The following is a 15,170-nucleotide window of genomic DNA, read 5'->3' as shown; positions in this document are numbered from 1 at the left end:
GTCATAGCCCAAATATCTGATCAGGAGACCTAAATTCTTATCCCATCTCCACTGTTTTGTTGTGGTGTTACTTAAGGCTTTAACTTTATGGTCCTCATTTTTCTTGTTTATCAAATAAAAAAGATGATGTGGTGATCTCACCTCCTTTTCCACTGACACTCTATGGGTCAAAAAACTCTAAACTAGGGGCTTCTAAATTAAAAGTCACCTGGGGGAGATTTCCTTTGTAATCCAATGTATTTTATGCATTAAATAATTCTGTGTAGGGGTCCCTAGGCTTCACCAGTTTGCCAGTGTGGCTCCAGGACACACAAAAGGATAATAAGAGACCTTGCTCTGATTAGTTTATAACAAAGACCTATTTCAAGACATACCTGGGGCTCCAGCATATCCTTCAGAGCTCGGGATGGGCCACCGACTGTCTTGGCCATCTACACCATTGGGCAAGCCTCTTCCTGACATTACCATTTTCCCAGGTGGTCCAGCTTCCCCAGTCTCCATGATGACCCCTGTAGAACCTGGTAGAAAGGGCAAACCTGTCCATCTAGGAAACTCTGAATGGGGTGGCATCTGTTCTGGGGGTGAAGGCCGTAGAGGAGTCTTTGACTGTGATGGCTGCTGAGGTATTCTTGGCTGGACGGGTTTCCCAGGAGTCTTAGAAGGCAAGGGACCTTTTGATTCTGGAAGCTGCTGGGGTATCTTTGGGTGTAATGATTCTCCAGGAACTTCTAGTTGTGATGGATCCGGGGAGCTTCCTGGTTTTTCTGGTATTTCTGAAGGGGCTTCCGCTAAAGCATTGGGAGAGGCAGAAAGAGGTAGGATTAGGAATGTCTATTAACAGTTTAACCACAGTTTTCTTTACATGGACAATGGAAATAGTATGACCTTTAAACAAATGATTGTTTTATTTGTTTCTAAAAAATAGTATCTGAAACCCTTCAAAGTTGTCTTCTCCTATCACTTTAAGAATAGCCTACCAAAGAAACAGAGACAGTGGTGATCCCACCAATATGAAACTTCTAAGAAACCACTCTCCAAGTCTGACACACAAATAATGGTTTGAAGAGGTTATTTGGTAAATGCCTTCTCTTAATAATATGGTGTACTTGATAAGAAAGTGTTTTAAATCAGTCGATTCACATATTCTACTCTTCTTGACCCCATATGAAATTTTCCTTAGCAAAGATACTGGAGTGGTTTGTCATTTCCTTCTTCAGCTATTTTACAGATAAAGAAACTGAGGCAAACAGGGTGAAGTGACTTGCCCAGAGTCACACAGCTAGTGTCTGAGTCCAGATTTGAAATCAGTTCTTCCTGATTCCTGACTGGTGCTCTATCCATTACGCTAGTACCCTCTGGGTTTATAGTAACTTCTCAAAGTGTTCACCTTTCCAGTATTCCATTACTACCACATTGTCAAAGCCTTTGTTGCCACAGGTTCCATGATACGGATGCTTAATGTGTATGACGAGTTTATCTCTGGAGTATGAGAGATTACAGTATTATCTCAATGTACTGAAGAGACACAAAAAAGACTAAATGACAGAAAGACATGAAGAAAGTCAAAAAATTTAGGGAAATTCTGATCAAACTGGTCCTTCTTTGCAGTTTTACAAATGATGATATTCTGCTCCCGTTTTCTTAGCCGTGTATTCAGTTCTAGAATTTGGTGTCCTATATTGACCCTCTCACCCCTAAGAATAGCACAGTTCTTTAGATTCAGTCCTGGCCTCACTTTGACTTCAGTGGAGAGCTGGAGAGAGAATCTATGACAGGAGTGCTGAGTCTGCCCAGGTCCGACTCTTGGGGAGGCCACATATACGTCAGTACTAAAATCAGTCCTGTGGTAGGAAATTTTCTAGATAGAGTAATTACACACACACACACACACACACACACACACACACACACACACACACACACATCATCCATTTTATTTAATGTTTGGCTAAATGCAGAAAATTTTTTAAATCCTTTTTTGTACAAACACTATCTGAAAGCAGTAGAGCTACTTTTCTCACTAAGTATTCTCCCATAAGATCCAAATTTTTAATCTCTCAGATTTATGAAAGAATTTTTAAAAGGGGGGGGGAAACCCTTGTATTTGAAATCAGTTTTCCAACTTTCAAAGAATTTTCATATGCATTGCCTCATTTGATGTTTGCAACATCCCGTTGAAATATCAAATGATAAGAGATTGAAGGTAGCCTAAAATGGAAAAAAAGTATTGGAAAACAGCTATGAGTCAGAGCCCTGATGATATGACCAGAGCCAAAGGAACATAGAAACAGATTCCTTAAACTGGGCAGGAACTTGGGGGGATTACCTACTCCAATCCCTACCCAAAGCTTGAATCACCCCTAGAAAATCCTGATCAGACTTTCTAACTAGAAGACTGGCAATGAAAACTATTTTCAGTGGACAATTAAGGAGAAAGCTAGATAAGTATCCTTGTCTTTACTTCCCAAGGTAACTCATTTCCTATTTGGGAAGATCCAATCATGAGGACATTTTTCTTTATATTGAGCAAAATTTTGCCTCCCTACAACTTCAATCTATTGGTTCTAGTTATGCCTTTGGAAAAAGTTTAAATTCATTTCAACCTCTAAAGATTTGAAGACAGTTTTTGGGCCACATCCTTAAGTTTTTTCTTCACATTGAACTTCCCAAGTGTCTTTACATAATTCTTATAGAATTCAGTTTTAAGAGCCCTCACCCTGTGGGAGCATCCTTTTCAGAAGGAAATCTGGTTTGTCACTCTCCTAAAATGTGGCCTCTACAATTTAACTTAATACTAAACGTTGCTTAAGGAATATTATCACTGCAATATTATCATTACCTTCATCCCATTTAGCAAGTCTTCAAAGATCTGGGATGTGAATCAGAGTGAAAAGAGAACAGCATAAGAACAACAAAGTCTCTGAAAGATAGTTAGAGGAGGCCATGATCCAAGCATCAGTTTCTCTCTCTCTCTCTCTCTCTCTCTCTCTCTCTCTCTCTCTCTCTCTCTCTCTCTCTCTCTCTCACACACACACACACACACACACACACACAAACACATGCATGCACACTCTTTAGCAATAACAAGCCTTGTTTACTGTGGGGTCAAACATTTCTAATTAGACTTCAATAATAATGAACCACACTTAGTCCTATTTACTGTCAGACTGTTCTTATAGTAAGTCCCAAATGGCCTATAATTGCACTTTTTTCTGGGTGACTAGGTTTAAGAGTCCTGGAAGTTGAAGTTCTGAACTAATGTAAGTATGACTACAGGGGAAATTTTCCCACATTTATTTCAGTGATTCTTTGCCTAATGTCTGAATTTTGGAAGAATGACACATTTTCCCTTAGGGCACGAGCCTATACACATGGCTGACTTGGAAACATGCAGTTTATTAATCTGTTATCTTCTTAAATATGCCAGACTTAAGACATAAACTAATGCTGGCTCCCTCAAACTTCTTTATAATTCTCTCCCTTAAAAGTAGCAGCTATTTGTCAGCAGTTACAAGTGATGAACCAGAGGCTCATCAGGGTTCACCCAAAACCTAACTCCAGGAGATCTACAAGAACACTCGGCTGCATTTTAATTGCCCAAGTGTAGAGCTCATTGTTGCTTTAACAGCATGCTCCAGAGTGGTGAGGGGCAATGACTATGAAGATTTCAGAAAAACAGAAAAATGGGAAGACCTGTATGAAGTGATGAACTGTGAAGAAATCAGGGCTAAAAGAATAAACACAATGGACACCACCATATAAATGGAGTCAAGGCTAAAATTTCAGTAAAACTCAGACTAAATATGATGGATAGTGCTGGTTTCTAATAATTAAAATTAAAGCAGAAAATCTTGCTTGCAATTAATGATCTATAAATACACACACGGAGGGGCAGCCCTAGAGTCAGGAGGACCTGAGTTCAAATGTGTCTGAACACTTAATAATTACCTAGTTGTGTGACCTTGGGAGAGTCACTTAACCCCATTGCCTTGAAAAAGCTAAAAGAAAATATACACATGGAATATGATATGTACTATCAGCCACTGCCACTCCAGTGGATTTTTTTTATTTGGTTTTTATGTAGCTGCTTAGGGATGTGTACTTTGTAGGGCATTTGTTTTTTGTGTTTGTTGATAGTTGTTTAATGTGTTATAATAAAATGCTTCAATAAAACTATTTTTTTAAGTAAAAATGGTCAACTCCCATGGGGCCATTCCTTTTTCCATTTTACTTTCAGTGCAATTACTCCTTATATCACTAAGTAATTGAATTTCAAATGGGAAATTTGTGATTCTTTTTTTGTTAGACTCGGAATAGATTCAGAAAGGAGTCACCCTTTCCTCCCTTGAGTACCATCTTGAACCTAAATTTAAGGAAGGTGTTCCTGAATGAATATAGGACTGGTAAAAATAACTAGTTCTGGTCTTGATGCCAACTGAACAGTCACAGATCCACATATCTGCACATACAATCTTTATTTTATTTATCTTATTTAACTTGGGCCTTTGGACAAGTGTAACCAAATTCTCACCTGAAAGAATAGTTTCTTCAACTATCCAATTTATGTCCACTGGGTCGTATTTTTTACTTCTTTCTACTCTGATCCAGTCTTTTCCTTCCCTTTCAAATCAACAAATTTATTATCATTGCATTCACTATGCAATCTCTCCTTCATCAAAATTAAGCAAAACATGGTCTATGCTCTAGAAAGTTCACAACCTAACAGGAAGAAGCCACACCACATCACACACACACACACACACACACACACACACACACACACACACACACACCCCATAAACCAAAAACTAAGAATGAATTGGGTAGTAAAGAGTACATTTGGAAGGATTTTTTGTAGGAGATAGCATACAAGTTGTGCCTTACAAGAAGGGTAGGATGGCATTCAAGTCCCACAGGGAAAAAGGAATAGAGGTAAAAGTGTGTTCAGGAGGTAGTGAATGGTTTGCTTGGCTAGAGAACAAATGAGGTAAGGCTGGAAAAGCAGGGTTCCAATAGATTGTGGTGAGCTTTAAAAAGATTGGATTCTATTTAGCAGGCAATCAAGATCTCCATGTTCCTATGCTTCTCTACTTGACACCTATTCCCTTCAGTATCATAACTTTATGCTCTAAAGAATATGATGAATGTTCTCCATCAATCACCCAAGTTTATTAGCATTTTATAACCCTGAGTTTGAAGACTCAGTCTTTATAAGAGGTTTTAGTCCCTTTTTCAAAATATCTCTTCTACCTGAATATAAGCCCATGATAATATCCCCTGCCCCCCCTTTCAGAACTCCCAATTTTTTTGCATTACAGCTTTTTATTTTTTTAATTTTAAAAAGGTTTTATTTATTTTGAGTTTTAAAATTTTTCCCCCAAGCTTGCTTCCCTCCTCCCATACCCCACAGAAGGCAGTTTGTTAATCTTTACATCATTCCCATAGTATGCACTGATCTAAGTTGAATGTGATGAGAGAGAAATCATATCCTTAAGGAAGAAACATATAGAATGAGATATAGCAGAATTACATAATAAGACAACTTTTTTTAATTAAAGTAATAATCTTTGGTCTTTGTTCAAACTTCACAATTCTTTCTCAGAATACAGATAGCATTCTCCATTGCAGATATCCCAGAATTGTGCCTGATTGTTGCCCTGTTGGCATGAGCAAGTTCATTAATGTTGATCATCTCCTCCATGGGGTTGTTAGGGTGTACAGTGTTTCTCTGGTTCTGCTCATCTCACTCAGCATCAATTCATGCAAATCCTTCCAGGCTTCCCTGAAATCCCATCCCTCCTGGTCTCTTTTTTTTTTGCAAGGCAAATGGGGTTAAGTGGCTTGCCCAAGGCCACAGAGCTAGGTAATTATTAAGTGTCTGAGACCAGATTTGAACCCAGGTACTCCTGACTCCAGGGCCGGTGCTTTATCCACTACACCACCTAGCTGCCCCCGTCCTGGTTTCTAATAGAACAATAGTGTTCCATAACATACATATACTACAGTTTGCTAAGCCATTTCCCCAATTGAAGGACATTCACTTAATTTCCAATTCTTTGCCACCACAAACAGAGCTACTATGAACATTTTTGTACAGGTGATGTTTTTACCCTTTTTCATAATCTCTTCAGGGTATAGACCCAGTAGACATTTCTGGATCAAAGGGTATGCACATTTTTGTTGCCTTTTGAGAATAATTCCAAATTGCTCTCCAGAAAGCTTGGATGAAGAACTCCCTAATTCCAACTGATACACTTCCTTCTTCCAATGCAAGGCTTCTTAGGAAAAACAGTTTACTAGAACAGTCATCCCATCCTTCTCCTTCCTCTGACCATTAAACAGCTTAAATATTAGTCTACATCAGCTACTTGCACTTCCTCACTACTGCCTGTTTTATGTTTGTCCCTATCATTCTACTTAAGTTGTTCTCAGAAATCTCTGATCAACTCCTAATTATAAAACCCAATGGTCTTTTCTCAGTCCTCATTCTCTTCAACCTTCATATGGTATGAGAGATAGTGCTGATCTGTCCATCACCTCCTCCTTCTAGAAAACTTTTTCCTGCACTCTTCTCTTTCTCCTTTCTTCCTGCCAACTGTTCTTCTGTCCTTTTTCATCATCTGTTATCTAAATGCTGTATCCCCATCAGCTTAATTAATATAATGTAAAAGGAAAATGATAAATGTAGGAGGGGATTTGGGTAAACTGGGACACTACTGATGGAGTTGTGAACTGATCCAACCATTTTGGAGAGCAATTTGGAATTATGACCAAAGGGCTATAAAACAGGGGTAATACTCTTTGATCCATCAATACCACTATTAGGGCCTGTATCCCAAAGAGATCCAGAAAACAGGGAAAGAATCTGTACAAAAAATATTTATAGCAGCTCTTTTGGGGTATCTAATAATTGAAAATTGAAGAGATACCCATCAATTAGAAAAATGTTTAAACAAGTAGTGATGTATAATTGTAATGGAATATTACTGTGCTATAAGAAATAACAAGCAGGATGATTTCAGAAAAACCTGGAAAGACTTACATGAACTAATTTAAAGTGAAGTAAATAGAACTGGGAGAATGCTGTACACAGTAACAGCAATATTGTACCACAAACAGCTGTAAATGACTTAACTATTCTCAGCAATACAATGATCCAAAACAATCCCAAAGGACTTAGGATGAAAAATGCTTTCCATCTCCAGAGAAAGAACTGATGTTGTCTGAATACAGGCTGAGGCATTATTATTTTTTAATTTCTTTCATTTTTTTATTTGTGTTTTCTTATAGAAGACTAATATGGAAATATTTTACATGACTGCATATGAATAACCTATATCAGATTACTTACTGTCTCAGAGAGGAAGAAGGAAAAAGGGAAGAACAGAACTTGAAACATATATTTTAAAAAACCAGATGTTAAAAACTTTTTTATATGTAATTGGGGAAAAATAAAATGTTAAAAAAAAAAATGTGTCCCCTGGCCATCCCACCCTTCTGCCTCCCCTGATTCTATCATTTCCTCCTTTCACTCTCTCTAGACACTCCCATGGCTTTGACTATCCCTTCCATGTAGCTAACTTCTAAATCTATGTCTCCATTTCTGGCATCTTTTCTATGCACTAAACTCAACATTTTCAGCTGTTAGCTAGATATCTCCAGCTGGATCTCTCAGCAGAAAACCCAAATTCATCATCTTTCCCTATTACAAATCAGTTCCTTCTAATTCCCAATTTCTTTTAATAGCAACATCATTCTCTCAGTCTATCAATCTCCAAAAGAGCAATCAACCATTTATTAAGTGCCTACCATGTGCCAGACACTGACCTAGACACCACAAACTGAAGGAAAAATCAAAGACTTTAAAAGTCCCCAAAAGGAGCCTATATTTGATCTTACTGTAATAGGGAAATGATGGGATTTATTTGAGCAGACTAGTGACATGGTCAAATATACTCTTCAGAAAAATAACTGGCAACTTATCTCTCATTGTCTAATCTCACACACACAAACCAATCCCTTTCCATTCCTCCTGTCATCATTCTATTTGAAGCCTTCACTACCTCTTGCCTGACCTACTGTGATATCTTCTGCCTTCCAGCATCTTTTTGCTCCAATTCTTTCTGTACTGTTACCAGATTAATTTTTTACCTCCATGTCTTTGTTCATACCATTCACTTCATCTCCTTGTGCTGAAATTCTATCCTTTAGAACTCCTGGTTCTGTTCACTTTACTCAGAATTTGGTCGTATAAGTCTTGCCAGGATTTTTTGAAATCAACTTGCTTGTCATTTCTTATAGCACAATAATATCCCTTTACAATCATAGATCATTGCTTGTTCAGCCATTCTTCTTCATGAAGTCTTCCCTAATCTAACCCCTCCAAAGTTAGTAATCATTTTTTGAACCTATTAATCAACCAATCAATAAATATGTATTAATAAGCCCCTTTTATAAGTTAGACACCAGGTCAGGCACTGGGGATACAAAGATAAAAATTCAACTGTCCTTGCTCACCTTCTATTGGGATTGAAAGCATGCATACCTTTGAGCATAAACAACATACATACAAGTTAACAAGTAAGGGGATACCAGTTGTGGGATCAGGAAAGACCTCATGTTAGAGGTGAGAAGGTAATGCTTTTCAAGTATAGAGGAAAATCTAATCAAAGGTTCCTAGAATGAATCTGTGAAGAATTTGGTTGGCCATAATAAGTCTGGAAAGGAAGATTTGAAGCTAGGTTGTAAGGGGCTCTTGACAGTCCATCAGAGGAAGTTGTATTAAGAGGGAGTTGCTGGAGGTTACATGGTCAGATCTGTGCTTTTTTGGCAGTGTGGAGGACAGATTAGATAGGGGAAAGATTGGAGATAGGAAAACCAAGGAATAGGCCTATGGCAATTGTCCATACAAGAGGTAATGATGGCCTCAACTACACAGAAGGTTGTGGTTTGAATGGAGAAAAGAGGGTCCCCCCCTTGAAGCCTTTTCATTTTGATAGATCCTGCCAAAGTTTCTTGCAAATGAGCTGAATACATATCCCTAATATAAATTCTGATAGTGACCCTGTGAAATGAATTAAATTCTTCAGAAAAGTTAAGTCCCCATTGTCTGCAAAGCTCAAGTAACAGGTGAATAACATCATCATTGGGCACACCAATGTTCCAATCCCAACAAAGTGGCACCCACCACCCACCTTTTTTTACTACTAGTCCATTTTATTTTTCCTGTGTACTAAGCATACAAATCATCATGACAGAAATAGTGGGACTTGTTGAAAACCAGAACTCTCAAATGACTGGCAAAAAAAGTGAATGATGTGCTATAGTGAAAAATTTGATATACTAACATTGCCATTGCTTATTAAAAGCCTACTAAGACTTAAATGAAATAAAAAATGTTCAAAGAACCAAACCCTCGATTTGATAGTTGTTAGGCATTAATTACAGGCTGAACAGAGTGCAAAACTCTGGGAACACTCAGGAATATTGTTCTTGTTCTCAGGGAGCTTACTGTCCGGTATCTCTGTAAAATTAATATGCAAAAGTTGTTTACTTCTCTCCGGTTGATGTACACTGTGCCTTCTACAGGTGCTCTTGAGAAACCTGGCTGCAAAGAAGTCCCAAGCTGAAGGGCTTGGTACGACATCAACTGACACGGTCAAGAACTGGTTGGTAGCAGATGAGCTCTGTATCTGTTCAGCAAGCATCTTATAGCCTTGTAAGTACCCTTACTGATAGACTCATGGCTTCTGATAACCTAGGTCTACTTGTAGTCCTAAAGAGCTGAGTCCAGGATGCTGAAATAGGATTAAAATTTTTTTTTGCTAAAAAAATGTTACGAAAAACCCTTCAAAAATCAATGTGGGGGCGGCAGGCGGCGGCGGCTAGGTGGTGCTGTGGATAGAGCACCAGCCCTGAAGTCAGAAGTACCTGAGTTCAAATCCAACCTCAGACACTTAATAATTACCTAGCTGTGTGGCCTTGGGCAAGCCACTGAACCCCATTTCCCTTGCAAAAACCTAAAAAAAAAAAAAAAAAATCAATGGGCAAAATTCTCGGCTTGGCTTGAGTGAGATTTCACAACATCTAACAATGCATTGTCCTAACAGTTACATAATATTTTTCCCCTGATATGTTCTGTACCAGCATGTTCAATGACTGCAACAAGACAAGCGTCATTAGTCAGAGCAGAATCAAGGGAAGCTAACCATTACTCCTGGAAATGAATGAGCAGATGGTGGAGTTAGAAAAGGCTCCCAGATGGAAAGGAGTGACTTCCCCCAGTGCAGCCAAATTTGTGGCACATGATTCCAGTAACTCTGTGTGATGGCTCATTAATAAGAGAGAAAAGAGAACAGAGGGGTTAATGACCTCAAATACTGACATGGAGGTATGGAAAAGTTCCTTTGGGAAGGACTATCATGATCAGATAATCTGAAATCCCCTTATTGGGGCAATTGTTAAGGAAAATATTTATCTATTGGAATCATTCTAGTCTAAGCAAACTGAAGGTCCAGCTAATGCTCTTGGCAATCACAAGATGCATCCACCCCCAAAAAGAGCAAAAATACAAGCTGGTACAATTTAAAGAGGTGACTGTTTTAGGGTGAAACATTTGCTTTCATATCACAGATTGTCCATATTGAAAAATAGAGAATGTGAAAGATAATCACCCTAGTATCCACTGCAAAAATAAAGTCCAGACATATGATAATGACAAGAAAAAAAACTCATGAAGCTGTTCTAACTATCCTATCCACCCATTTCTGAAAAGTTAAAACTGGAGCACATTGGAAGAAGTCCTGTCCACCTGTTTCTGTGCATTGCATACACACAGAATTAAACATAATTTATTATCACTGAACTCCCTAGAACACAGTACTTATTTCCAAGTTGGGACTGGGAAATGCAGCTGTGAGTCCAGCCTTCCTGCACTGGAACACCAGAGAAACAGATGCCAGGGGAAGGCTAGGTTTAGAATTAGCAAGATTTTACTATATTTTTGTTTATTCAGTTTGTTTAGTTTTTGTGTTTAAAAAAATTCTTACTAGTTCCATTATACTTTCTTGGAACTAATCCTTAAATCTCCCTAGCTCCAAACTGAGTATGTGTAAAATCAAGAGCCAAAACCTGCGTATTAGGGGAATCAAACTATTCTTTCTTTGCTGAATCTCAATAGCAAATTAGCTATTTGACTAGACTTATGATGCTGCTCTAAATTAATAATTTGAAAAAACATACACATATTATTCTAGTGATATTTTCAGATGAATTAATATATATATGAATATATATCATAATGAAATGGCAAATAACCTTTAATCAAGGAGTGTAGCAGAAATGGAAACAGGAAATGATGTTATCATGTATGAAAATATCACTATAACAGTATGTACACATAACTTATCAAAATTTCTTGTATCTCATTAGGGAAGGGAAGGCTTCTTTAACCTTTAGGTTCCAGGACCTAGGCCAGATTTTCTCATTATGGTCATCTAAGGATGAATTTCAAAGAGGTAGAAGAATCTAATAGAAAGAATAAAAATAAGTTAGAACAACAATCTGAATCCCATTTCTGGTAGTCTATTCACTGTCATCCAGATAGATTCCTTACACCCCCCTACCTATCTACCAGTACTCACACTATCCCTTCCTTAATTACTCTTACAATAGGATGTTTTTCTGTTCAAATTTCCAAATTCTACCTATTCTTTAACAAAACCTCACCATTTCAGCTCACAGATCTATCTCACATATCCCATACAACCTATCATCTCTATTACACACTTGAAAAGTGTCACACATACTTCTTTCCATTACTGTATAATTTTATTTGTCTTAGGGTATGTATCTCCTTACTATATTTTAAGTGCCTTTAACAGAAGAGCATTCTATTGTTCATGTCTGCCCCTACAATTTCTAACCAGAATTTTACATATTATAGATACTCAGAATGTAACAGTTGAATTCTGATTGCTATGTAAGTTTTAGTATGTACTTCATTTGCTTCTCAGTTTCCTCATCTCAAAAGGGGAGGTCAATAATTGCTTTCTCCAACATACTGTCCCAAAATGTATGTGTTTCTGTTTTGTGGGGTTTTGTTTTGTTGTATTCTCAAATCTGCAAACTCCTTTCATTTCTTCCTACATACCACTTAGACACAATGAGTCACATTCTCCCTGTAGGTTGCAATAACACTTTAAAAACCTCTAGATTAGAACGTTAGTTTATAAAAATGTCTTTAACAAGTTTGTGGTGTTTTCTAAGCTATCTGCTTTACTCTCTGATAACTGCTAATAAATTGGCACAATGTATCTCACTGTGGTGTTACAAAATGCAATGCAGATAATATCCAAAATACACCAAATTCTCTGAGCACATTGCCAAATCATTTCCTAGAAATTCTTGAGTAAATGGCAGCAGAGTGGCCTGTATGGGTTTGCAGATAGAATTCTACTCCTCTAGTTTCCATGATTTAATGCTTTCTACACCATCTCTTTATGTCCCTGAAATAAAAGTTTTCCTGTTACTTTCTATCAGTTTCCCAGAGTGGAACTAGATGAGGAGACTTGTTATCCCTTATTCTATTGGACTAAGATCATATTACTTTTTTCCTTCAAAAACCTAAACTTCCTCCTAATTTCTTTATGTGTTACCATCCTCCCAGTTCCCTGGCTTCATTCATAACCTTAAAGTCATTCTTGACTCTTCCTATGTCTCCACATCTAATTATTTGCCAAGTTTTGTTGATTCAGTCTCCATTATATCACTCACATCTGTCCCCTTCTTTCCCACATGACTCATCACCTATCACTTGGATCACTAATCTCCTGACTTTGAGATTCTTATCTTTCCAGTTTATCCTCCACACAATTTCCAAAAGAATCTTGCCAGGGTCCTATTGTCTCTAGAATAAAATACAAATCTCTTATCCTGGATTCAAAGTCTTTCACATTTTGCTTCTCACCTCCCTTTACAGCTTCAGTTTCCTTACACTGCCTTTCATGCCCTCTACATTCCTGGGAAATGGAACTAGAAGTTTTTCCCCAAATGCCACATTCCATGTTCTACCTGCCTATGTTTATGAAACTCTTGCCTGCTTTACATGCCTTCCTCATTTCTGCCTATAAAAGTCCTAAGCAATCTTCAAGGTTCAATTCAGATACTGACTTATCCTTCTTCAAATTACCTTCTACTTACTAATTTATTTTTCCTAACCCAATTTGACTTCCCAAAATACAGCAAAACCTCCCTGAGTGGAAAGACTTTTATTTTTTCTCTTAGCACCACACCTAACACAAACTATAGTAAATGTTCAATAAGTGTTTATTGAGTTGAATTGAAGTATTACAAGGGACAGAGAAAGGTAAGGGGCTCAGAATAGAACAGAGAGACCAACTTGTAATAAAACAAAAAGGAGAGAGGGTCTAGAAAGTTGGGGTGGAGGGGAAGAAGAAGAGATGGGGGGAGAGAAATATAAATATGAAGAATTGGGATGCAGCATCTGCTGTATTTCACAGGAAGAGTCATAACTCTTTACAATATATGAATTGTATTTACAAAATTCTTAAACAAAAGCTTAATTTCTATATGCTACTTTGCTCTGAAATATAACTCTGGTACTTAAATACATAAAGATATGGTAATAAACAGGAAGCTTATTCTCATAGGCAGTTTTCACCACAGATTTGCTTTATAAAGTATGACTATTTTTCCCTTTTGTCTCTCTATAAAAGGATCTCAACTTCATCCATCACTTAATCCATTTCTTTTTTCAGAAAACAATGAAATCATCACAAAAACATCAATAAAGAATTAATTCTAAAATTCCCTTAAAAATGAAAAGCATTATCTCATCTTAGGAAGACTGACAATTCAAAAGCCCAAACAGAAAGAATCAAACTCAGAGCTTGGTCTTCTAATTTCAATTGGTCTAAGTAGTGGGAAGACAGAAACTTCCCTTTCTTATAATAATATTCATACTAACTTCTTTTGCTACTAAACATCCCTTACAGATAAGTTCTTCAGGAAGCATGCACTATTCAAACTTATCATATAATTTCTTCTGGTGTTTGCTTTCCCTGGTGGTTCAATGAATAGAGCACTGGGACTGGAATCAAGAAGACCCAAGTTCAAATCCAGCCTCAAAACCTTACTAAAGTAACTTAAACTCTGCCTGCTTTCATTTCCTCAACTGCAAAAAGGAGATAATAATAGCACCTGTTTCCCTGGATTGTTGGGATGATTAAATGAGATAATATTAATGATGATACTAATAATAAAATTAAATGAGATAAATAAAATACTTAGCCTAGTTCCTGGCATGAATTCTGTACTTAAAACAAATGCTGATTTGTTTCCTTCCTTCTTTTCTGGCTGAGGCTGAGCCAACTCTAACGTAATTAGTTTTAAATGCAAAATCTTAAGCTTGGAATTTTTAAAAAATCAATTTTGGAAATAAATTAAAGGATGATACAGGGGGCAGCTAGGAGGTGAAATGAATAGAACATTGGGCCCAGAGTCAGGAAGACTCATCTCCCTTGAGCTCAAATCCAGGCTCGGACAATCCCTAGCTATGTGACCCTGAACGAGTCACTTAACTCTGTTGGCCTCAGTTTCTAATCTGCAAAATGAGCTGGAGAAGGCAGTGGCAAATCACTAGATATCTTTGTCAAAAAAATAAACAAACAAACAAACCCAAATGGGATCACAAAGAGACAGAATGGCTAAACAATGAAAGAATAATAGAGCTAGAGCTAACAAAGATCTTGAAAATGATCTAATCCAACTCCTTCATTTTGCAGAAAAGGAACATGAGGTCTGTGGAAGTTTAAATAATTTGTTTCACATGGGTAGTAAGAGTCAGAGGTAGGATTTGAACCCAGGTTCTGTGAGTCCTGAGCCAGTTCTATTTTCTGCTAATACTATCCTCATTTTATATATGAGGAAATTGGGGGTGGCTAGGTGGCTCAGTGGATAAAGCACCAGCCCTGCAGTCAGGAGTACCTGTGTTCAAATCCAGTCTCAGACACTTAATAATTACCTAGCTGTGTGGCCTTGGGCAAGCCACTTAACCCCATTTGCCTTGCAAAAAGAGAGAGAGAGAGAGAGAGAGAGAGAGAGAGAGAAGAAAAAAAAAAGAGAGAAGGAAATTGAGGCAGAAAGACCTA

General features: G+C 37.5%; 1 protein-coding gene across 1 annotated transcript in view; it reads right to left on the bottom strand.

Annotated features, from left to right (window-relative positions):
- Nucleotides 1-15,170, bottom strand: part of EMILIN2 (elastin microfibril interfacer 2) — a 65,795-nt gene that overhangs the window by 7,770 nt on the left and 42,855 nt on the right. Inside the window, exon 5 of the mRNA XM_074200954.1 lies at nucleotides 375-788. Coding sequence (XP_074057055.1) covers nucleotides 375-788 — 414 coding nt within the window. The remainder of the gene's footprint in view (nucleotides 1-374; nucleotides 789-15,170) is intronic.

Source organism: Macrotis lagotis, chromosome X (genome assembly GCF_037893015.1).
Source record: "Macrotis lagotis isolate mMagLag1 chromosome X, bilby.v1.9.chrom.fasta, whole genome shotgun sequence".
NCBI classification, from domain to species: domain Eukaryota; kingdom Metazoa; phylum Chordata; class Mammalia; order Peramelemorphia; family Peramelidae; genus Macrotis; species Macrotis lagotis.
This window is presented reverse-complemented; position numbering and strand designations above follow the sequence as displayed.